This window comes from Myotis lucifugus, unplaced genomic scaffold (assembly GCF_000147115.1).
Source record: "Myotis lucifugus unplaced genomic scaffold, Myoluc2.0 scaffold_22, whole genome shotgun sequence".
Taxonomy (NCBI): Eukaryota; Metazoa; Chordata; class Mammalia; order Chiroptera; family Vespertilionidae; genus Myotis; species Myotis lucifugus.
In genome coordinates, this window is record NW_005871070.1 from 1,674,492 (window position 1) to 1,700,529 (window position 26,038).

Here is a 26,038-nt window from a genome sequence, read left to right on the forward strand (position 1 = left end):
AAAGTGATGAATACCAAGAACCTACAACCAAGACTACTTTATCCAGCAAAGCTATCATTCAGAATTGAATGCCAGATAAAGAGCTTCACAGATAAGAAAAAGCTAAAGGAGTTTATCACCACCAAACCAGTATTATATGAAATGCTGAAAGGTATCCTTTAAGAAGAGGAAGAAGAAGAAAAAGGTAAAGATACAAATTATGAACAACAAATACACATCTATCAACAAGTTTATCTAAAAATCAAGTGAATAAATAATCTGATGAACAGTATGAACTGGTGATTGTAATAGAATCAGGGACATAGAAAGGGAATGGACTGACTATTCTTGGAGGGGGAAAAGGGTGTGGGGGGTGCGGGAAGAGATTGGACAATAATCGTTCACCTATGGATGAGGACAGTGGGTGGGGAGTGAGGGTGGAGGGTGGGGTGGGAACTGGGTGGAGGGGAGTTATGGTGGGAAAAAAGAGGAACCAATGTAATAATTTGAACAATAAATATTTAATTAAAAAAAAAAGATTACTTTATCCAGCAAAGCTATCATTCAGAATTGAAGGTCAGATAAAGAGCTTCACAGATAAGGAAAAGCTAAAGAAGTTCATCACCACCAAACCAGTATTATATGAAATGCTGAAAGGTATCCTTTAAGAAGAGGAAGAAGAAAAAGGTAAAGATACAAATTATGAACAACAAATACACATCTATCAACAAGTGAATATAAAAATCAAGTGAACAAATAATCTGATGAACAGAATAAACTGGTGATTATAATAAAATCAGGGGCATAGAAAGGGAGTGGACTGACTATTCTTGGGGGAAAAGGGGTGTGGGGGATGCGGGAAGAGACTGGATAAAAATTGTGCACCTATGGATGAGGACAGTGGGTGGGTGGGTAAGGGCGGATGGTAGGGTGGGAACCCGGTGGAGGGGAGCTATGGGGGGGAAAAAGAGGAACAACTGTAATAATATGAACAATAAAGATTTAATTAAAAAAAAAAGTACTGCAAATGGTGTATCAGTAGAAACATTTACCCTAATGAGAATTATGTAATGCATTTTAATTTTTATATGTCTTTAAATGCTTATGTAAGCATTATAAAATCAATTTTTCATGTGATATTGTTGAGATTGTATGAGATTGTATAAGACAATTTTGTGAGCACTAATAAAAATAATAATGTCCTTTGAAATGGTTCTTTGGGTTCTCAAGTTGTGTGGGTGGAGGGGGGTGTGTGTGCATATTTCCACAAGAATTATTTTTCAAAATTACAAGAGAGATAATAAAAAATATTTTACACGTGCTTTACATATGTTTACAAATGCTTTAACATTTTGTTGACTAAAATGGTCATCTTACCATCTGAAGTTCACCTATCTTGGTGTAACACACTGCTCTGTTATAAAATGCTACATAACTGTTTTTGTCCATGTTGATAGCGGTAGTTAAATCTGTAATCGCTAGCTTATAAGTCTACAAAGGAAAAAATAATTAGGTGAGAAGGGTTAGTCATAATGGACTGTCATTTAATTGTAAAAGAAATTATTGATTCTATCAGAGTTTTTGGAACACTCTGTGCAGCATCTGTGATATTAAGACAATCAAGCTCATCTTTCACCAAGTTAATTAAGAAAATCTCTTGGTAGGAATTATTATTATAGTTTCTGTTACTTGCAAATAAAATTAAATATATAAAGAATTTTAATTTAGATGATTATCTTATTGCCAATGTTGAGAAAATTACACTTCTTATTGGTAAAAGAAAAGCAAGCCATGTTCCTCCAGCAAACATTCACCAGAGCTTGCTTGCTTCTGTCATTCATACTGTCAGATCCCATAACCGTCATGTTTTCTACCTACAGTCTCTTTTGCTTCCTCTTTGATGCTTCTCTGATACCTTGTGTCATCCATTTCTATAGATAGTAATTTTCATGGAATTAATACAAAATACAAGGTCTTAGCTTTGCTTTAGCAGCGGTTCTCAACCTGTGGGTCGTGACCCCTTTGGAGGCCGAACGACCCTTTCACAGGGGTTGCCTAAGACCATCCTGCATATCAGATATTTACATTACAATTCATAACAGTAGCAACATTACAGTTATGAAGTAGCAACAAAAATAATTTTATGGTTGGGTCACAACATGAGGAACTGTATTTAAAGGGCCAGAAGGTTGAGAACCACTGCTTTAAGGTATTATTTGCAAAATATTTCATATGAAATAGCTACAAAAAAGGTTCAGAACAGAAAAGTAGGAAAAATAAAGTATTCCATGAAGTATCAGATATCAGTGCTGCTACTCACACCTTTTGATCTACTAACTTCTCTTTAGGAATCAACTATATATTCAAGCAATGACTGTGTTCTCAGTGTGTATACTAGTAACTGTATTGTGTAAAATAGTGAAAAAATTAAAAACTCAAATTTCCAACAATCAAGTGGTAAAAAATAAACTATGATAGAATATTATTCAGTCATTAAAAATGGTATCTTTAAAGGTTAAGTGTGAGAAGAAGGGCACAACACAAATTAAATAAGTAGCATAATCCCACTTTGGAAAATATATACCATATATTATTAGAAAAAAAAAGACAATGCAACTGCCGCAGTTTGGTTTTCTGTTACAAACAGGAAAGCTGTCCGAGGTTCCCATCCCACCGCACTTCTGACTTACTCCCCCCTCACTGTAGCCCCTTCTCACCCCACAACAAAGTTACCACAGAAGGTCCCCTTTGTATAGAATATTTATTTTGAAGCTCTATTTCAATAGTATTTATTTTAGAAAGTCTACTATTGTAAAAGTTTTTCTGTTTGTGAAGAAAAAACAAATTAAAACTGAATGTACTGATTTAGAAAATATATATAAATATATATTGTTAAATATAAAAAAAAGACAATGCAAATACAACAAATGCTCTCAGAAATTTTCAGTTGATGGTGAGATAATAGGTGACTTTAGTCTTCTTTATTCCCTCTTTGTATTTTCCAAATTCTTTACAATGAATAATATATTGCTTTCTAAATAATGTGCCACTTAAAATGTAAATCTCCAAAAAAAACACAAACCCACTATTTTGTAAGCCTTTTGATGTACCCTGAAGTGTAAGGTGTTCTATGCAGCTCTGCCCTTAACACTATGGCAATTCTTCTCTCACAGATTAAAGAAGGAAGTGCGTCCCTACTGGCATCCAAGCATCACTCACTCTAAATTTTCTGTAAACAAGACAGGAAATCACCGACCCTGTTGTGGTATTTCAGAACGCCTCTGTAGATGTAAGCCCGCACACTCTGAGGGTAAATGTTGATGGCCTCGTTACAATTCAAGATTGCTTTGGAGTATCTGCCTTTCAAACCATAGAAGGCCACTCGGTTTAAATACGCCTTTTCAGAGAAAGAGAAGAGGAAAACAGGAATGTGTGTTATAGTCAAAGCATTAATTATACCAAAAGATATGATAGTTTGGACAAATCTATGCCACCCAAAGATGTCATAAAATGTAGTATTATTTCCAAACATACAGAATAATTGAAATAGTACAATGAACATCCATATATCTGCCACCTAGATTAGATAATTATTAATATATTTGCAATATTTATTGTACCTACTTTTCCCTGAACTGTAAAAAAAATATGTTGTAGACATTATAACAATTCACTGCAGGTCTCCAGTATGCATCTCCTATGAAGAAGACATTCTTTTTGTACAATCACACTATCATAATATATCTAAGAACATAGTATTTCCCTAAAAACATCTAATATTTGATCCATATTTAAAATTTATAGACTTTAAAAATCAGGATTCAATAAAACTTCACCTATTGAATTTGTGTTATCTCTTTAGTCTCTTAAAAGTAAGAAATAAATGTGACAGCAAAACAAGAGTAAATAAAATTAATAACATAGTATATAAAAATGTAAAATAGATACGTTAAAATATTAACAATATGTATGTACATCACAATTTATAAAACACATATATAATATTCCTGTTGGAGATAATATTTTCAGTTCAAAGAGAAATACAGATATATGCATTATTAAAACAATTATATGAAAAGTAGGTATAAGTAATCAATTGTTGCTAACTAATAACAATGACATATGAAGGATTTAATAGTTTTAGCAAATCTATAACATAATCTCTAAATCACCAGAAGTGTTCATTTAAATACCTCATAATGATTTGGATTGAGGGTAATTGCACGATTAAAATCCAGGATTGAGCTATCCTTGTGGAGTTTTACTTTACAAAGCCCTCGTTGATGGAAGCCTTCTGCAAAATTGGGATTTAATTTCACAGCTTTGGTAAAAGACTCAAAAGCCTAGAAGAGTATATTGTTACAAAGCAAATGGTTTAATGAGCAGAATTTATTAATTTACAATGCTAATAAATTACAATATATAGCTGTTGTTGAAAGTTTTCCATCTTTTCTGGTCATTTTAAATACATTTTCCCCAGTGAAACTTGTGGAGCAAACAAAAGTAATATGCATTAACAAGTCAGGTTTAGTATTATAACTTCCTAGCCCCTTATTCCCAGATTAATGTCTGTACAGTCCAAGTTGTTAGATTTCAGTAATTTTGCGTGTAATTTTAATCATTATTCTTCATATTGTGTTCCTTCAAAGAAATCACAACCAGCACATTTGTCTTCCAGGGGGCCCAAACATTTCATAGCAGATGCATAGCTATGAAATTTCAGAATGATAGAACCCCAAAATTTTCCCCAACATTGTAGAGCAAAGTTAGTTTTAATGCTGGTTGAACAAAAGGGTTAAAAACATGGAAAAGATTTGTAATCAATCTTATACTTATTAGAATTTCTTAATGGAACAACTAATCAAGTGCAACTCTGTTTCGAGGTTTGAGATGCAAGTTTTAGACACCGTCCACTCCTCTGAACATAAGGATAGGAATGGTGTGTGTGTATGAAGATACAGTTGTGAAATATTCAACATTAGCCATTAGAAAATAACAATAATTTTACATATTGGACAATTTTGAAATGGGGGCTTCTGTAAAATAGCCAAATATTGAATAAGTATGTAAATATTGACTCAACTGGTTTTCAAGGATAATCTGGCTATTTAAATAACCAGTTTCAATCTTTGAATTTTTAGTCATCATTAAGAGAAATCAGTGTGCTAATCATTTTCCACTTATTCTACATTAGAATGAATCACCCAGTTTAAAGTACTTAAATTTAATAGGTAAATTTATATTAATGTAATGAAATTATTTTGCTATAATAATTTCTTACAGTTAGGTTGTTTTGGTGAAAAACATACATTAGTCTTTACAATACTATTGACAAATAAGCATCAAATAAAACATGTTGGGTAAATAAAACTGCAGTAGTATTGTAGGATACATATTGTCTGTAACAAGCCACACCTTATAAGAAGCATTGGTCTACTGTATTGGTTACTTCCTGTAGAAGTAACCTTCTGAAATAGAACTAAATGCAAGCATTTTCTAAAATCACAAGTAACCTAAGTTGCTAAATATACAAAATACCGTTTGCAAATTGCCTTCATCCATGTAACAAAGACCCAAGTTATACAGACAGTCCACTGTCGCCTCTAAGGCATGGGGTCCTCTCTCAGAATGAGAACAGACATCCAACGCCTTTTTAAACAGCTTCACAGCCTCCTACAGGGTAAAGAGAGAGGGGGCTGAGAACGTTTCTTCCTGCTGTTTACTTAACATGACAACCTTAAACGTTAAAAGGAGTCCTGAGCACATAGCCCTGCTCACGTACAGATCTTGTCCATACACCGTGAGAAGACCATTGCCTCTCTGATCGCAGCACATCCCATGAGGTGCCTATCCTAGAGCCAGTGCTTAAGCAGGCGATCCATGAGGACTTTTGGAACTACACTTTCTAAATTCTAAGGATTATTTTCTTGTAGTCTTAAATTATATTTAAACCTGTAGACTAGTTTATGACCAATTTCCTATAATTTTCCTGAAAGGAATACTGGGCAGCTTTTAGGGAGTAGAAAATCTCCAATGATAATATCTGACGTGGTTTTACTCAGCCTTTGTTTTGTCCTGCTGTGCTGTTAATAGAGTTCCACTGACACCAGAAAATAAACTAACATCAAAAATCACCCATTTAAACTATTTAATCAAAATACTTGAAAGGCATTAATGAGAAAAATTCACATTTTCAGATAGAAATGCCTTTTCAAAATTAGCTAACTGAAGTACATCTTAGAAACCAAAAATCCTGTGACCCTTTAGCCCATTTTCTTAATTCTATTACATTGCAAAAGAAACAGTGAGATTTAACTTGGATATGCTAAGTGTCGATTTAAAAAATTTAGCATTTTCTCCACATGTTTATATCCCACCGCAGCATCCATCTTTCCATCCCCACCCTCAACATTTGACCTGGACATAAGAAAAATCATCACCTCAATTTCCTTCCTTTTAACTTTTCATGTATCTATTCCTTCCTCCGTTTCCATCTCTTTCTCTCCTGTCTTCGAATGGTTTCCTTTCTTCATCTTTTCAGAGCTAACTCAAGCTGTGCCCTACACCCCATTGCCTGACCTGAGTACAACCTGTAATGTCCTTCCTCTTTTGGATCTCTGCCCCTTCACTGTCCCCATGAGTCCATAAAGTCTTTCCTCTCATTTAAATGTAAAAGAATACATCTTCACTTCCTCCTGCTTCCTCCTCTAGCTGATGTCCACCTCTCTCTCACTGCTCTGAAAAGTCTTTTCAATACCTCTTAGGGGCTTGCAGGTAAGGCATATTTATTTACATTCTGAAAACAGCACTACAGCTGCTGTGTAGATGAACACTTGGAAGGGTGCAACACTGTTGTTATAATTCAAGCAAAATAACACCTAAAGCTGGGCATTGGGGGATAAATGGGGAAACTAGAAGGGAAGAAAGCATAGACGGTCCGCAGATGCGGCCCTGCAGCCAGAAGCTCAGGGGAGAAAGCTGGTGGTAGCAGGCACTTCCTTCAGCAGGAGGAACAGAGAGCTGCAGAAGGGCACCCCAGCAGGTGAACTTCAAACTTCAAGAGGCCAGAGAACAGTATCCAAGTCATACCCATGAGCAGTGCAAGTGAACAGTGATCACAAAGTGAACAGACTCCCAAAACTCACCTCCCATTGTCCTTGGAATTGGCTCCAGGAGCATATTATCTGTAACCTGAGAACTGTTGCAGTAGAATTGCTGTTTCCCTCTGTGACTGATCTCCGGGGGTGGGGGGGGGGGTGATTGGGGCAGGACCCATGGAGGTCAGGGGTGGGCAAAACAAACCCCACTCCCAAGCAGCTGTGGATACTGTCCTATGGAAGCCTCCAAGGCTCAAATCTGGGAGAGCACAGAGATAAAAATCTTGCAATTCAGTGCCATCTACTAGAATAGTAGAAAGACCTCTTTAGAGATAAATGCAAAAACAAAGGAGGACAGCAAATAAATGAAGAACCACAGTAATGACGATGACCAGAAAGAAAATAAAAAATCCCCAGAAAGCACAATTGAACACATGGAATTATGTGACATAAAGAAAATAAAAAAACCCTCAGAAAGCACACTTGACATAATTCCCTAAGTCCAGATTTCAAGACTGCAGTTCTGAAAATACTCTAAGAGGTATAAGAAAATACTGACAGGCAATTCAGTACACTCAGAAAACAAATCAATAAACAAAATGAGTATTTCACCAAGGAAAATGAAACTTTAAAAAAGAATCATTCAGAAATCCTGGAAATGAAGCATGCAACTAAAGAGATTAAGAGTAAACTGTTGAGCATAGAAAACAGAACCAAACAGTTAGAGGAAAGAACTAGTGATATCAGAACCAGGAAAAAATAAATGAATGGGACTATATCAAACTAAAAGATTCTGCACAGCAAGAGAAACTGACAAAACAAAGAGGCAGCCAACCAGATGGGAGTTGATATCTGCAAATAGTACCTCCGACAAAGGTTTAATTTCCAAAATATATAAAGAACTCATAAAACTCATCACCAAATAACCCAATCAAAAAGTAGGCAGAGGACATGAAAATACACTTCTCTTAAGAAGACATATGAACAGCCAATAGATATATGAAAAGATGCTCAACCTCACTGGCAATTAGGGAAATGCAAATAAATTAAAACTACAATGAGATACCACCTCACACCTGTTAGAGTGGCCATTATCAACAAGACAAGCAATAACAGTGTTGGAGAGGTTGTGGAAAAAAGGGAACCCTCATTCGCTGCTGGTGGGAATGCAGACTGGTACAACCACTATGGAAAGGGGTCTGGCGATTCCTCAAAAAATTAAGAACAGAGCTACCATATGACCCAGCAATCCCACTCTTGTGTATATATTGAAAAAGTCAAAATCATGTATTCACAAAGATATATGCACCCCCATGTTCATCACAGCATTATTCATGGTGGCCGAGACATGGAAACAATCAAAGTGTCCCACGATAGAGGACTGGATAAAGAAGATGTGGTTCATATACACAATGGAATACTACTCAGCCATAAGAAAGGATTAAATAGCATCATTTGCAACAACATGGATGGACCTTGAGAACATTATACTAAGTGAAATAAGTCACTCAGAAAAAGCTAAGAACCATATAATTTCATTCATATGTGGGATATAAAACTGAAACTTATGAACACAAACAGCAGTGTCGTGGTTGTCAGAGGGAAGGGGTGGGGAGTGAAGGGGGTCCTAATATAAGGTGACAGAAGATTTGACTTTGGTTGGTGGGCACAAGGTGCAGTATACCAATCTTCTAACATAGAAACCCACACATGAAACCTATATGTTCATGTTGACCAATATCATCCCAATCAATTTAATAAATAAAATAAAAGTAAATAAAATAAAATAAATATGTTCTGACTAGAGTGATGACCATAAAAATCAAGAGAGGAAGTAGAGTTGAGAGATATTTAGAATACAGAACCAAGAGAACATCACTATTGATAGCATATGCTCTATCCACTGAAGCAATCAAAGGTTACCCCAGTTTTCTAGCAGAGCAATGAGGGCATGAGGGGAGATTAAAGTTAATATAGTAGCATTTCTGAAAGGAATCAATATCATAAAGGTGTCACCTCTCCCTAAAATATTCTAGAGATTCAATAAAATTCAATCAGAATTCCAAAGGAATTTTTAATGGATCTTGACAAGCTGAATTTAAAATGTATATGAAGAAGTAAAGGCCCAATAATAACCAGAAATTGCCTGGAGAACACTGTGTAGGCACCTGTTCTACCAGATATCAGGAATTACAATAAAGCTATAGTGATTAAGACATCATACTCTTGGGCCAGTAATTGAAAAATTGACCCAAGGAACAAAATAGAGATAGAGATATCAAAATCAGATCCATGCATATATAAAAACGTAATATGATAGATGTTGTACTTTGGATCTTTGGGTTAAGGAGAACATTTCAATAAATGATAATGATACACAAATATCTATATGGTAAAAATGAAATTTTATCCCGTCTCCTACTCAAAATATATATTTAAGGTAAAGTCTTAAATGGAAAAAGTAAAACTTATAAACTTTTAGAAGGAAATATAGGACTATCTTTATGACCTTGGAGTAGGGAAGAAATTCCTAAACAACTTTTTTAAAAGTCATGACAACAAAATAAAACATAGATATATTCAACCACATTAAAATTAAGAACTTTTCGCCAAAAGGGATGATGAAATAAATAAATAAATAAATAAGACAGCCACAAATTGCAAGAAGATATGTATCAAACATATAGCCAACCAAGAATTAATAAAAGAATTTAGTTTTAAAATGCCTAAAATTGATAAGAAAAAGATAAAAATTGTATGTAGGAAATTGATAGACTAGGAAATATGAGTGCCTAATGAACATATATAAAGAAGTTAAATCTGTGCTCAAACTAAGGAATGTGAATTAAGACCACAAGGAGTGGTCTTTCTCCTCCAAACTGACAAAAATAAAACATGACAACACCAATTATTGTAGAAGATACAGATTAGCAGGACGTTCATACTGCAGGTGGGAGAATAAATTGATACAATCCTATGGAACAATGTATGATTAGCTTGAAAGTTAGGCATTCACATTCTCTACACACCAACAACTCCACTCCTGGGAAATCCTGGGAAACTATTCCACGTGTTAACAGAAGACAGGAAAAAGAATATTTTTAGTAACCCTACTTTTTTATTGTTGCTGTTAATCCTCACCAAGGATATTTTTCTATTGATTTTTAGAGAGAGTGGACGGGAGGAGGAGAGACAGAAACATTGATATGAGAGACACAGCTATTGGTTGCCTCCTGCAGGTGCCTCAACCAGGGCCCTATAAGAGCCAGGAACCACATATGCGTGCCCTTGACTGGAATCAAACCAGGGACCCTTCAGTCCTTGGGCCTGTGCTCTATACACTGAGCCAAACCGGTTAGGGCAGCCCTACTCTTAAGAGGGGGAAAAATAATAAAAAGAAACAACCTGAATGTTAATTAACAAAAGAATCAATAAATAAATGATATAATTTAGTTTTATAAAAAGATATGCAAGCAGTCATTCTAAGCAAAATATTAAAATTCCATTAATAGACTTAGTAAGCTTACTCAAGACTTTGTACCTTGGTTCTCTTGGCCTTCATTTGGGTTTTTGCTAATAGAATAATTATGTTGATCTCAGGCTTATTCAAAGTGGCCCCATCCAACACCTGAATGGCCTTGTCATGGTTTTCACAAAATGAATAAATGAGAGCTTGCTGTATAGGACTCATCTCAATGAGACCTAAAATAAAAGGAAAGCTTATCAATACCTTTGCCAAGTATCTAGGATTTAGAATACATGTAATATTTTAATCAATGATCTATATTTTAATGTGAGTTAACAAATCAATATGATACTAAAATCTATTTACTATCAACAAACAATAAGACATTCTAACACACACACACAAAAATTAAAAGTGTAAGCCTGGTATTTCCTATAATAACCTCTCTCACAAAATTCACTGTTTTGAAGCATTTTACTAATTGATTATGTACAAATGAAATGGAACTTTTAAAGATTCAAAAATCTAACTTCGATTTTCAAGTGAACCCTTCAAGCTATCTATGCATAGCTTTTGCAAATACCATAAAAATTTTAAAGAACCATTTAAAACTTTTATGTTAAGGCAATTATAATTTTGCATTAATTATATTTACCTTTGTTCATTTCTGCTACTTGGTAAATAGTGAACTTTGCAAGATCATAACATTTCATCCTAAGAAGATATTGTCCTCTGGAAGAAATAATGCCTTTTTAATTCTAAGCAGTTAAAAAAAATTTTTCCACAACAAAGTTTATTAGAACGAGTTACTTGTAATTAGATTAATTATAATACATTTATGTATACTTAAATATGTATGATAAAAACATTGTGAAAATTATAAACATTTTATGTTGTCTAAATGAACCAATTAGTTTGGAGATGTGATGAGAAAGCAATTTAGGAAATATGAAGCTGAAAGAAGAAAAACCTCAAATCTTTTTGCAATTACTGTATTTAAAATGTTAAACTCTGTTGCTAAAAAATTAATAAAAAAAATAAACACAGTTCAAGGTACAGAAAAGTGGAAAAGTATTACATAAATTGTTAAAATGTGGTTCAAGGGTTTAAAAACAAAGCAAGCCCTTATCAGAAAGCATTGTTCTAGTCCATTTTCCTGTATCTATATGTCCATTTCCTGAGTTAGAGACAATAACATTTTGGGGGGGTGATAACTCACAATGTTCAATGAGTCTCTTTATAGAAAACTCTATGACATTTGAAATACAATTCAATGTGTCACTTTTCCCCCCACTGAATTAGCTGAGGTTCACATTTGGTACCTCTGTGGACACAATCAAATAATTGTTCAAAATATTATCCTACTTTCATGAGCCCTGTAATAATTACATAACAAGTAATGTGGAGAGGCCTAACATAATTTAAAACATGAAACTGTTGTGTTTTGATGTAAGGATAGAGCAAAGGGAAAGATCTGGTTATCTTATATTATAAATTAGTTCAAGCTTAACAAAACCAATAACTATATCTGACTTGGTAGTTGGGTCTTGGCCACCACTGAAAGATTAAATGTAAAAGGACACTGGTAGGATCAAGAGAGGACTTGAAGAATTTGATTTCTATGCCAATACCTTATTATATATAATTCGATTTGATCTGGCTGAAGGTGGATAGCACGAGTTATCTCTCTTACTGCCTTTTGCAATTTATTCACCTGTTGATTAATAAACAGAAACTTAGCTCATAATAACACTCCTTTCTGGTGTTTATCCCCTGCCATTCTTCAATACAGAAATTTTGCAGAAACATTTCCTAATACATGTTTTTCTTAAGAATTATCATAGCAGCCCAGCCCAGTGTTGCTCAGTGGTTGAGCATCAACCCATGAACCAGGAGGTCATGGTTTGATTCCTGGTCAGGGCACATGCCCAGGTTGCACATGACTAAAATATATAAGTATATTGCATTTGGTAGGGCTCATGCAGTAGGCAGCTGATCAATTATTCTCTCTCATCATTGATGTTTCTTTCTCTCTCTCCTTCTCCCTTCCTCCTTCTGAAATCAATGAAAACATATTTGTTTAAAAAATAGTTACCACAGAAAATGGGATACAAAGAAGTAAAAAGAAAAGCTTGTGAGGCAGTCTTTTGGTTTTTAAAAACCAGTTATCTTTAATGTTGAAGAATTTTCACACATACCCACATATATAATCTACACTAATAAAAGACAAAGATGCTAATTGAGCATACCTTCGCTACGCCCAAGCCACATCCACCAGCCAATCAGAGCGACTATATGCAAATTAACCCAACCAAGATGGCAGCCGGAAGCCATGGAGTTGGAGCAAGCAGAAGGCTTGGTTGCCCTGGCAATGGAGGAAGCCAAGCTTCCCACCTGCTCTGGCCGGCTGTGGCCTCCTCAAAAGGCAACAAAGTTTCAATTATAGAAGCTAAATAAATGCCAGATCCCTGCTTCCAGCCAGCCTCCACTGGGAGCTTGGGTGGCTGGGGGCTGTGGCCAGCCTGCAAACAGCCATCAGCCCTTCACCCAGACTGGCAAGGCACCCCAGCGGGGACCCCTACCCTGAAGGGGCTTGGCCAGCCTGCAAACAGCCATCAGCCCCTCACCCAGGCTGGCCAGGCACCCCAGTGGGGACCCCCTCCCTGAAGGGGCTGTGGCCAGCCTGCAAACAGCCCTCATCCCCTCACCCAGGCTGGCCAGGCACCCCAGCGGGACCCCCACCCTGATCTGGGACACCCTTCAGGGCAAACCAGCTGGCCCCCACCCATGCACCAGGCCTCTATCCTATATAATAAAAGGGTAATATGCAAATTGACCCTAACAGCAGAACGACTGGGAATCACTGGGTCACTATGACACACACTGACCACCAGGGGGCAAACGCTTAATTCAGGAGCTGCTCCCTGGTGTCAGTGTGCTCCTACAGGGGAGCTCTGCTCAGCCACAAGCCAGGCTGATGGCTGCCAATACAGCAGTGGTGGTAGGAGCCTCTCCCGCCTCCTCAGCAGCGCTAAGGATGTCCGACTGCAGCTAGGCCTGCTCCCTGCTGGCAAGTGGACATCCCCTGAGGGCTCCCAGGCTGCCAGAGGGATGTCTGACTGCCAGCTTAGGCCCAATCCCCTGGGGAGCGGGCCTAAGCCTGCAGGTGGTCATTTCCTGAGGAGTCCCAGACTGCAAGAGGGCACAGGCCAGGCTGAGGGACCCTCCTGAGTGCACAAATTTTTGTGCACCGGGCCTCTAGTTTTATATAAATGTAATTATATCCAACATTTTGGGTTGTTTTCCTTTTTTGTTTAGCTTTTCAGTTTTTCTCCCTCATCTATAATACCTTTTTCACCAAACTTTATTCATGCAAAGAAGGGTAAAATTTAAAGTAAAAATCAATTCCACTTAAAAATTAGGAGGAACAAAGAAGCTTGCACTGAAATTAATAAGTAAATTAATAAATAAAACAAAAGAAAAGAATAAGAAAAAAGATGACTGCTCAAAATCAATATGAATGTTTTAAACATTGATTATTTCCTTAATACTGGTCACAGCAGCATAATCTGGATTTGTACAAATTTAGGGACAAAAGCCTATTATCACTGAGAATATTATAAAAGGAGTTCTACAGAAACCCCAGCAGAATGAATCTGGATAAGCAACAGCTCGTCTACTGCACTGACATGGTGAAACAGAAAGGAGAATGCAGTAATTTGTGCATAGAAGCAGACATGGAAGCGGAAATTGTACAACTGTTTGGAGGAAAGAATGAGTGGGGTCAAAAAGGGGAACCCAAAAGGAGAGAGTTTGCGACGTATTTAAATTAATTGAGAATTTCTGTGGGACTTCAGGCCTGCTGCTTCTCAAGCTGACCCTGCTCAGGTTGGTGTAAGTATTAAATCACCTAGTCATATGTCTGTTCCATCCGTAAATATTTATACATTGGAACCCAGGTTGGGAAACATGGAGGCTCACTCTCTGATCTTTATGAGCTGACCTGGGTTGGACTTCTCCAGACAGCCTTAGATTAGATTCACCCTGGGCTGAGCCCACAGAGTAGGCATATGTATTCTTCTATACTGTATGCCGTGGTTTGATTTGTGATTGTTTTATTTACATTGAATTATATTGTACATACTTTATACTCCTTTCTGAATCTTGCTTTTCTTATACCAGTCAGCTGATATTCCTTTTTAAAATTAAAATTTATTGATGTAACATTGGTTCATAGCATTATAAAGGTTTCATGTGTACAATTGTATAGTACATTATCTGTATATTACATCACTTGCTTTCTACCCAAACCTAGTCGTCTTCTGATACCATATGATATAGTTCTAGTTGTTTTTTTATTGACTACATAACATTCTGTGTGTGAATACAACATAATTTATTCACTACTGTGCAGAAATATTTGCCTCCTCAGAACAATGAGTTTTTGAATGCATGTCCTTATACCCTGACATGGTGCTGGGGTTTTGGGTTTCTAAGTGCACTCAAAGGAAATTTCAGAAGCCTTCAGCTCCAACAACATGTAGAAGCAAAAGGACCACACACCACAAGTATGCCCATCCCTTTCCCAGCAGGGTCAAGAGCAAACTTTCCCTGGGGACCATCCTAACCCTAACCTGCCCTGGGTCTTCCACCTCCATCATCAGGAAGGTAAGAGCTCTCAATGGGAGTCTAGTCACACTGGGTCCTGAGATGTAAAGGGTGGAGACCAGAGCCTCTAGTCAAATCTCCTAGGAGATGCAGTGTGAGGAAGAAAAAAAAAACCATTTTGTTATTTTAATAGTAATTTTGAAGTGGAGTTTTATGTTTGTTTTTGTGGGGTTGGTGTTTTGTTTCTGTGGCTTCCTCCCCGCCACACTCCCCACCCCCCACCCCCCACATCATAACTTACCTAATCTAATGGAAACCAATGTGACCAGAGGACTTGTAGGAGACGAGAGCAAAAAAGTATTAAGCCAATTCACATGGGCTCTTGCAGGCCTTTCTTTGGCTTTTATTCTGAGTGCAAAGGGAAGCTATTGAAGGATTCTGGGCAAAGAAGTGAAATAATCTGGCATGTTTTAACAGGATTAGTATGGCTGCTGTGTTGAAATCCATCATAAAGGAGTAAAGAACAGAAGCAAGAAGACCAGAAGGCTACTGCAATAGTCCTAATGAGAATGACAGGGTCTTGGTTAGCGGTGGAGTAGTGGAAAGGGCTATCTATTTTGAAAGGCAGAGACAACAGTTAACACTGTTTCTCTCTGGAAAGTCAGATATGGTTGGAGTCAGCTGAGACTTCCTGTTTATTGTATTGTTTGAATTTGTTACATAAAGGATATGCTACATTTTTAATTCAAATAACATGTAAATCTAAACAAAATCTAAAGGAAAGCATGAGTGAGTAGGATCCCATTTTATGCACAAATTCCATTCAAAACCCACTTATCATGAACACACACACACACACACACACACACACACACACACACACACAAACACACAACTGATAGGCTCCCAAATGTTAATAGCAGTTATCCCTAAAGAATAAAATCATTGGTAGTTTTAAATTTATCTGTGACTATATACAGGTAAAGGTATTATATGCAACAAATATATGTTACTTTTGTAATTAGGAAAAAATGTATTTTTTAAAAGAAAATGAGACAAAAAGTCATACCTCATCAATACAGTCTTTATAACTGGGCAATTATAGTTAACTATATCTACTTAATATGTATTGCTTATAAATGCATTAGCCACTGTAATTATCTGAAAAATATACATTAACAAATTTTAAATTATATTGAACAAATATCCAGAAATTTAAAACTTTTTTTAAAATCAAGGTTCTCAAACCTTAAATACCTTATTGTAAGTTTCTGCTAGACACATATAGCTTCGAATAGATGACGGATCAAGTTTAAGAGCCTCAGAAAAATACCAAGTGGCATCCGTGTAGTTGTCTAAGTGTAGCAGATCTATGATGCCAATATTTATATAAGCCAAAGTAATAGTTCTAAAAAAAATGAGAAAGCAAAATCTTGTTAGACATTTTAATTACTCCACTCCAAACGTTCTTCAATTATGAATGAACCTAATGAAATACATCTTTTTATAGCAGGTTTCTTTTAACGCTTTACTAAAGCAAAGTAAGTTAACTAAACACTCTGTTAAAAATCATATAAACACCTTTATAAAATCCGTAGCAGGGAATGAACATTTTTAGAGTTTGGGCTAGGAACAGAATTCCTGAGGTCTGACTCTTAGCAGTACTTTACTTTTCCTTGACTTAATCTTGATTTATCTTGAATTACAAGCTTGGTTTTCCAAAACTCAAAAATTTCTGGGCCCTCCACAGGTGGCTCAGTGGGTTGGAGTGTCCTCCCATATACCAAAAGGTTTCAGGTTTGATTCCCAGTTAAGTCATATACTTAGGTTGCAGGTTCGATCCCCAGTTGGGGTGCAACCAATTGATGCTTCTTTTTCACGTCAATGTTTCTTTTAAAACATACACACAACCATATCCATCCATCCTTAGGGGAGGATTTAAAAAAAAGATTTTGCCTCAGGTTCTATTATATTCACCATGAGTAACAATGAGAAATAATGATAGTCTCAAGGCTTGTGGTTAAATGTTCTCTTCACATAGGTATTAACCCAGCTTCTTTTCTAGAGCAAATAAATGTTTTCTCTCTTAGAGTAAAACAATTTTCAATATGTAAATGACCTTAGAAATTACCTATTCAATGCCCCTGTTTCAAAATGAGGAAACTACACATCCTACAGCCCAACTTCATGGGAGCCCTGACCCCTTACCTACAAGATGCCCACGTTCTTATTGCCCATCTTTCAGCTTTTTGCAACTGAAACTCTTGTCTTTCCATTTCTGGCTCAAAAATATCCCAAAGAAAAGCACCGTGGCTGCTATGGAGCCATACACCATGACTTTCCCGGACAAGTGCAAAATGTGCCTTATTGATAAGCTAAGTAAACAGTCTGGGGGTTGGCATGGAATCCCCCTGCTTTATTACTCTTTCTGACATCTTCCATTTGAATAAATGCTTCATTGGGGAAAGGGGGGAAATCTTTAATTAAATTTTGTTTTATAGCTTAACTTTCTGACTAGTGTATATAGCTTTCAATCTGTGTTCCTTCCTTATACACACTAGTTCGAAATGTTATTGGCTTCTTTTCCTTTTGCTTTACTAAGTTAAATGAAGTCAGAAGTTCTAAATAGAGGTTTCTTTCTATTGAGTTGTGTGTTGTGCATAGCAATGATATATCAAGCAGAATATTTTCTCATTATTTTAAAACTTGATGACAGTGTTATATAAAGTTAACTTCAAAAAGCTCTAACCTGGGCACCTTCAACCTGTTTTTAAAAAACTTGTGGGATTTATTTTATCATTCATGGATTTAATTCCTCATAAACCCATTCAGTCTCTAAAGTTTTCAAAACCATCTGAGGCAAAACAGATGTTAACAACAGGTCTTATTTTAGAAGTAATCTTATTTTTATTTTTTTATTTATTTTTTTTTTTAAAAAAATACATTTTATTGATTTTTTACAGAGAGGAAGGGAGAGAGATAGAGAGTTAGAAACATCGATGAGAGAGAAACATCGATCAGCTGCCTCCTGCACATCTCCCACTGGGGATTTTCATTCATGGATTTAATTCCTCATAAACCCATTCAGTCTCTAAAGTTTTCAAAACCATCTGAGGCAAAACCACTGAGCCAAACCGGTTTCGGCTAGAAGTAATCTTATTTTTAGAAGTAATATCCTAATTACTTCTAGCATAACTTCATAATCATAACATTTTTAGCAAGTTATTAATGATGAGGGGGAAAAGCTTTTTCTTTCACTGTTTATTAAAAATTTTACACAAAAAGGATATTAGTAAAAATGGAAAGGAAAACCTACCTTTCTAGAGAAATAACAGTTTCAAAGTCACAAATTGCCAGCAACCACATTTTTAGATGTGCATAGAGTAGGCCCCGATGTAGGAAACAACCAAGATTCTCATAGCCATCATTTATGAGAGCTTAAAAATAAAAATATGTCTCTTATTCAGGTTCTGAACAAACATATCCGAGTTATATTTTAGTCTATACCCTTTCTACTTTTTTAAAAACATTATATAAAGAAAAACATGTATACAATGAGTGTACTTCTTTGAAGTATAAAGTATTCATATAAAATGTATTTGTTTATGAGTAACAATGTGTCTCTGAGGGTTCACAAACTCATTAGAGCTGGAAGAAATCCTGGTGGAAATCTACGATAGGCCACTCACTTTATAGATGGAGAGATTGGGGTCCAGTGGGGTGGGGCTGGGGACACTGGCCATGTTTGTGATGTAAATCAAGGGCAAAGATGGGCCTAGAATCTAAAATCTGACTTCTGATTCATTTCGGTGGATTGCAGTCAGAAGGGTGCCATTACCCTTGGTCACCAAAGAACCGGCTCTACAAGTGCAGGCTGGGCACACAGCAGAGTTCCAGCTGACACACACAGAGGGCTGGCGCTCAAAGAGGCTTCTCCGATGGAAGTAGAACTTGGAGTTAAGGCAGGTGATGACGCTGCGGGTCCCAAACAGCAGAAACATCAGGCAAATAGTCTCCTCTCAACACTCCAGGTCTGTGGCTCTCATTAGTGACCAGTCTAAGGGTTACCTCATGTCTTTCCGATTACTGGTTCCCCTTCCACTTTCAAACACATGCTACTGAATTAGATGGGTTTCCCACACTATTTGATCTATGTCTTCTAAGCTTCTCAAGCTTGTTTCAGCTAAGAAGGGAAAGTTTTACCAAAAAAAAGGTGCATCGTGCTCACAGTCTGGGACACAAATATTCACAGTATTATACTACCAAAAAAAAAAAAGAAAAAAAAAAAAAAAGGAAACAAAAGCTCATATAGATTAAGTAAATAATCACTTGAAGGAAATCTGACTGCCCAGTTCACAGTATGACTGGCTAGCACGGAGAAAGTGGGTTGCAGTTTTGGTGGTTGCTCTAGAAACATGGAAAAATTCTTCCTAATGAAACTATTATTAGAATCACTTAACTTCTCTGTGCCTTAGTTCTCTCATCAGTAAAATGGGAATTATACTGATACCCCCGTCACAGCATTATCTTGAATACTAATTGAGACACTCCAGATATAGCACTTAGAATAATGCTTTACAAATTAAAAATGTCCAATAAATGTTAGATGTTATTAGTAGCTTAGAAAAAATACCCTGAAGATCCTTTTTGATTGTGGAAGAGAAAACTCCTTAGGAAAGAATTGCGGCCCAAATCAAGCTGGTCTTTCCTGAATAATTAAATGTCAAGGATTTTATATTATTGTGATAGCTTAGAAAAGAGGGGGTGAGAAGCCCAAAATATGGAGAAGAGGGGAACATGAGGAAGAGGCCTTCAGAGACCAGGGTGGAAGAGGTTCAGCCAGATGGCAGGTGGACAGAGCTAACAGAGTTAGATAAACTTACAGAAATAGAGGGTTTGACCTTCAAAATTAAATTGTCTATGCTAACTTTATCCTCTGAACGCTAAAATGTTCAGTAACAGACAAGAAATAAGTGGGTAAGCAACAACAACAACAACAACAATGCAGAATCAGAGGGCAAAAATTAGCTACAAAGATTACAAGAGAATTAAACAGGAATCCGCAGCCCTCTCTTCCAAGAAATCTTGGAAATAGAAGGAAGGACACTAGACTCCTCTCAACATGTAGAGTGAGATTTGCATTATTTTATTTTAATATTCATGGAAAGGGTGACGTCAGAAAGCAAATGGATTTAGAGACATCAAGTAACAATCACCTTAGATTGCCTGCCTTGAGGAGCTCTGTATTGCTTTGTGAGTCTAGTCTTCTCTTAATCTCTGGATATAGCCTCATCTAGGATTCTAGCACTTTGCACCCAGGTGACCATAATCATGTTTGGAGTGTTGGGTGGAGTTTGCCAGTTAGAATGGGCTAATTTATTCAGATGGGGATTGTTTCTTGAGCACTTACTCTATGCCCAGAATTGTGCTGGGCATATTCATACACCAAGAATGCACGGATAATAGGGTAAGGAGGAAATGGCTGTTCCCATCCTCTTATTGAAGATTCTCAAAGCCCATTTTTAGTTTAAGGATTAAAAAATTCTTAATTTGATTAATCCATGGGCTTGACTTATGCAGTAGGACATAGCCCACCAGGATAATCCACTACCATTTAGCAAGCTGACTAGGAAATAGATCTTAATTTCCAGAAATATCCTCAGGACTCAAGATGTAGAAAGGTATTTTTTTGGTATGATATTCTCATTTTGCCACAATTACACACCCGGGTAAATACATATATACTCACATACATTAAAAGGGCATATCAGAAACATTTTTAGCTAAATGATTGTATCTTTTACGTATATATGAATATGTATTATATAAATTAATATGTAAGTATATATATAACTATATAATCTATACTAATAAAAGGGTAATATGCTAATTAGACTGGGTTGACTGGACATCTCCTCGACATCTGACTTCCTTCCAGACAAATCCACGGTGGCGGGGGCCGAGGCAAAGGCAGTTAGGGGTAATTAGGCCGGCAGGGGAGCAAGCAGTTAGGGGTGAGATCAGGCTGGTGAGGGGGAGCAAGCAGTTAGGGGGTGATCAGGCTGGCAGGGGAGGACAGTTTGGGGCAATCAGGCTGGCAGGGGAGGGCAGTTGGGAGTGATCAGGCAAGTAGGGGAGGGCAGTTGGGGGTGATCTGGCCAGTAGGAGCGGGCAGTTGGGGGAAATCAGGCAGGCAGGCAGGTGAGCGGTTAGGAGCCAGCAGTCCCAGATTGTGAGAGGGATGTCCCAGATTGGAGAGAGTGCAGGCCAGGCTGAGGGACAACCCCCCCCCCCCCCCCACCGTGCACAAATTTCATGCACCGGGCCTCTAGTAATATACATATTATATTAATCATCCTTTATATGTGCAGTTGAAAACAAAGTACCTGAAACACTATAATCCTGTAGTGCTCTAAAAGGGCTACTCTTTCTAAATAAGCAGCCTCTATAATAAAACGCTAGCCAGTTATTAGGATCCAAGTGAATTGCAACAGAAAAATCTTGAGTTGCTTGCTTATAAAACTGCCGTTTAAAATATGCTCTCCCTCGGTATGTCCTAGAAAGAGAAAAGAAGTTCATTTTAACATGTATTGCAGAACAGATATTTTCTCTTTTTGGCAAATCTATACAATTAATTTCATATTTAAAAATTTGTAATTGGCCCTGGCCAGGTATCTCAATGATTAGAGCATCATCCTGATTGGCCAAGGTTGCAGGTTTGATCCCTGGTCAGGGTATATGCAAGAATCAACAAATGAATGCATGAATAAGTAGGACAACAAACCTCTCACTCTCCCTTTTTCTCTCTCATTAAAATAAATTAATAATTAGTGATTATTTCTCCTTGATTTCTAAGAAAGATTGATCATAATGTTAATAGCAAAAAGGATATAAACTTCTTATAAATAAATAAATTATACTTTATTATATATAATATGATGCTTAGTAATAATATGCTCCATATTAATTATTTTATTACTACTATTATTATATTTTTATATTTATAAGAGAGGTGTGTCAATAAAAATAAGTATCCGATTTTGACATTTTTATTATTTTTGAGTACCCAAATGTAAGGCCCTAAATTACACAAGATTGTTTTGTAGAAAAATCAAACAATCCATTTTGAATAAAATGGGCATCATTGTCACTGGGTAGAATTGTTATGGTACTTTCTCCTGACAGTGAAGATATGCCCACATAAATGGGAAGCTGCTCTACATGGATAAGAGCTATTATATCAGTTGCGTGAATTGGATTCTATCTCCAATAACTTTGACTCCAATTTCAAAATTATCATTATTATTGACTTATACTCAAAATTATCACAACTATATCAATTCCTGAAAATCCCATCTTCAACCACTTAATTTAAAGCAATTCAGCTTTTAGAAATAAAGGTAAAACAGGAGGAATAGCTAGTCTGCTCTGAAGAAAATAAACTCAGGGAAAATATAAAAGATGCTATAAAAGGTTATATTAGGAAAACAACAGTAATTTGGAGAAAAGAATGCAGCCAGGTCAGTGTGGCTCAGTTGGTTGGGGGATTGTCTCATATACCAAAGGGTGGTGAGTTCGATTCCTGGTCAGGGCATTCATGGGAGGTAGCTGATCTATGTTTCTCATAGTGATGTTTCAATCTCTGTCTTTCAATTCCTCTCTCTAAAAATCAATCCTATCTAATAAAGAGGGAATATGATAATTGACCCTCACACCATCACAAAGATGGTGGTGCCCACAGCCAATAAGAAGGGAATATGCTAATTGACTGCCCCGCCCTTAAAGATGGCAGCGCTCACAGCCAATAAGGAGGGAATATGCTAATTGACTGCCCCGCACTCAAAGATGGCAGTGCCCAGAGCCACAAGATGGCAACACTCAGTCCCCTCAGCCCTGCCAGGGCGGTAGGCGCATGGCAAAGCTGGGCCCAACCTCAGAAAGGCTTGACCCTGCTGTGCCTGCCTCTGGAGTCTCTCAGCCCCCCAGCCACCCAGGGCTGGCCCGAGGCCCAGGCAAGTCTCAGATGTCGGCTGCCCAGCCACCCAGGGCCTCCCAAGGCTCAGGTAACCAGGGCCAGCCAAGGCTTGCACTGCTGGCAGTGGCAGCAGCAGAGGTGTGATGGGGTGTTGCCTTCTCCTGATCGCCGGGTCACCCCATACCCCTGAGGGCTCCCAGACTGTGATAGGGGGCAGGCCGGGCTGAGGGACCCCCCGTCCAGTGCATGAATTTTCATGTACCGGGTCTCTAGTTTAAAAAATAAAAAAGATATAGCCGGTATATTGGTAGACTAGTAACAGAGGTCTTTCAAAAGCACTAAGCACCTGACAGCCAGGATATTTTATCCTAGAGCAAAATATTTTTTTACCTAAACTTGAAGACATGTTGGAGAGATTAAAAATGGCAGTGGAGTAAGTGGAAACTAAGACACTCTCCTAGCACCAAACAGGAAATACAACCAAAATACAGAAAAAACACCCTGAAAAATCTACTGAAGACTAACTGATAACCTAGGATGGAAAATGGAGACTGCATGAGAGACTGGTATGCAGAGATGGAGATGTGAAAGGGGTGGCCAGGCTCCCACAGACAGCAGCTGAAGGTCCAGAGGGATATCTCTGCTGTAAGGGGTTCCCACTGAGAACTATGGGCTCTTAAACCCCAAGGTGGGCTCCCCAACCAAGAGCACCAGAACTAAGAAAGATGAGCACATAACACCTGGCTGTAAAAAGCAGCAGGCACCCTCTTAAAGGACCAATTAAAATTTCATGTGTAGCCACTCACCTTGGGCTCTGGCAGAAGGAGGAGAGAGTGAATTGGAGCTAGCTGTGTGAGGAGAATGTTGGGTTGGGTGCTCTGGGGTTGGAGCTTGGAGGGCAAACACCCTGGTTTCTTGGGCTAAGTCTTCCCTCACTCTGCAGAGGACATTTTTCTTTGATAAATCGTGCTATCCAGGTGGTTTTGGCCTGGGGGAAAGGCAGTTGTCACACCTGTTTGGATGACCCCACCCTGAGGTCAATAGCTTGAGGCCAATCAAGGCTGATAACAGTCAGACTTCAGGCAAAGGTGGATCTCTGGAGACTTTGAGTCTTTGCCTGGGGCTAGGAAAAGCAGATACTGGTGCACATCTTGGTCCTTTCCAAAGACATCCTGTCCCAACAGAGGGAGCCACAAGCTGTGGATTGCTGACAGACACAAACAGGATACTCAGGGCCAGTCAGAAACAACACCTAACATTGTCCTGCACTACAGGCGTGGAGTCATAGCAGATCTACCTAATGCATAGACACAAACCCAAACAAGCAGCCCAAATGGGGGGACAAAATTTTTTTTTTAAAAAAATGAAAGAACAAGAGAATTCTCCAAAAGAAGAGATAAATGAAAATGAGATAAGAAATTTATCTGATATAGAGTTCAGAATAATGATGGCAAAGATGTTCAACAGCATGGGAAAAGATACAGTAACTATGAAAAGAGAACAAAAAATGAGAGGAAACAAAGAATGACACAGGACTAATAAAGAACAATATGAAGGAATAGACAACAGATTAGGGGAAGCTGAGAATCAGATCAATGAATTAGAAGATAGGGTTGGAAAAATCACTCAATCAGAGAAACAAAAAGGAAAACAATTAAAAAACCATCTGAAGGAGAACCAAGATGGCGGCATAAGGTACAAACCTGTAAGTGCTGCCCTCTACAACATTAAAACCACAACTATAAGACAAAACAGCTATCATCCAGAACCATGGGAAAGCTGATCGAGTGGAAGTTCTACAACTAGAAGGAAAGAAAAAAGCACATTGAGACCGAGTAGGAGGGGAGAGGCGCCAAGAACAGAGGTACAGGGGCACGCACGTGAGGCTGCTGCACCTTGGTGCGCGGTTTTTTTCCATCGGAAGGGGACAAGCTCTCGAACGCACTGAACTCATTTACAGCGAGACACTGGGGTCCCAGGCTCCTACGGGGAGAAACGGGATTGTCTTGCAGCGGGTCGGAAAGCGGTGACTTTCTCACAGAGCTGCTCGCAGGGATCATTGTTGCTGTGGGGGCGCACGGCACTCGGGGAGTTGTGGATTCGGAGTTGCAGGGTCGCTGACGACACCATTGCTGTTTGCCCCGCCCTGGGAACTCTCTGAGACCCCGCCCCACTACATCCCCTCCCAAGCTGTGCTCGGCGGCACAAATGACGCATCTGTGCTTTTGCAGCCTAACAAACTGCAGTGAATCAGAGAGCTCCAAAACTTCCAAACTCCAAACAAAGAGGAGAAATCTGCTGATATTGCTGTAGCCCCTGCTGGGTGGACCCACACAGTGGTTGACTTGGAGATCCAGGAGCCAGGGTACTCCGGGTCAGATACTAGATTTCAACTCCTCACATCTATAAGGGACACACTCAAGAAGCAGACTCAGTGAGCACCAAAGCCCCACTGAAGCAAGTCCTAGCCCATAAGGGTGTCTCCAGCACAATAGTTCTTCTTATAGACACAGTGGCTCCTCGCAGTCAGCCAAAAATGCGAAGACAAAGAAACATGTCACAAATGAAAGAAATGGAGGAAAGCAAACTAATGTAGGACATAGAGTTCAGAACCACAGTTATAAGGTTACTCAAGAATCTTCTAGAAATTGCTGAGTAACTTAATGAGACCTTTAAGGATCTTAGTGAAAATGCCAAAAAAGATGGAAAAGGACCAGTCAGAAATTAAACATACACTGACTGAAATAAAGAATAATATACAGAGATCCAACAGCAGACGAGAGGATCCCAAGAATCAAGTCAAAGATCTGAAATATGAAGAAGCAAAGAACACCTATCCGGAAAAGCAAAACGAAAAAAGAATCCAAAAATATGAAGATAGTGTAAGGAGCTCTGGGACAACTTCAAACGTAC

General features: G+C 37.9%; 1 protein-coding gene across 1 annotated transcript in view; it reads right to left on the minus strand.

Moving 5' to 3' along the window:
- TTC6 (tetratricopeptide repeat domain 6) overlaps positions 1–11,207 on the minus strand; it is a 44,780-nt gene extending 33,573 nt beyond the window's left edge. Inside the window, exons 1-6 of the mRNA XM_014453244.2 lie at positions 11,198–11,207; positions 10,618–10,778; positions 5,518–5,652; positions 4,173–4,322; positions 3,236–3,376; positions 1,357–1,470 (exon numbers count right to left, since the gene is read on the minus strand). Of these exons, the coding sequence (XP_014308730.2) occupies positions 1,357–1,470; positions 3,236–3,376; positions 4,173–4,322; positions 5,518–5,652; positions 10,618–10,778; positions 11,198–11,207 (711 nt within the window). The remainder of the gene's footprint in view (positions 1–1,356; positions 1,471–3,235; positions 3,377–4,172; positions 4,323–5,517; positions 5,653–10,617; positions 10,779–11,197) is intronic.
- Between the last annotated feature and the right edge of the window lie 14,831 nt (positions 11,208–26,038).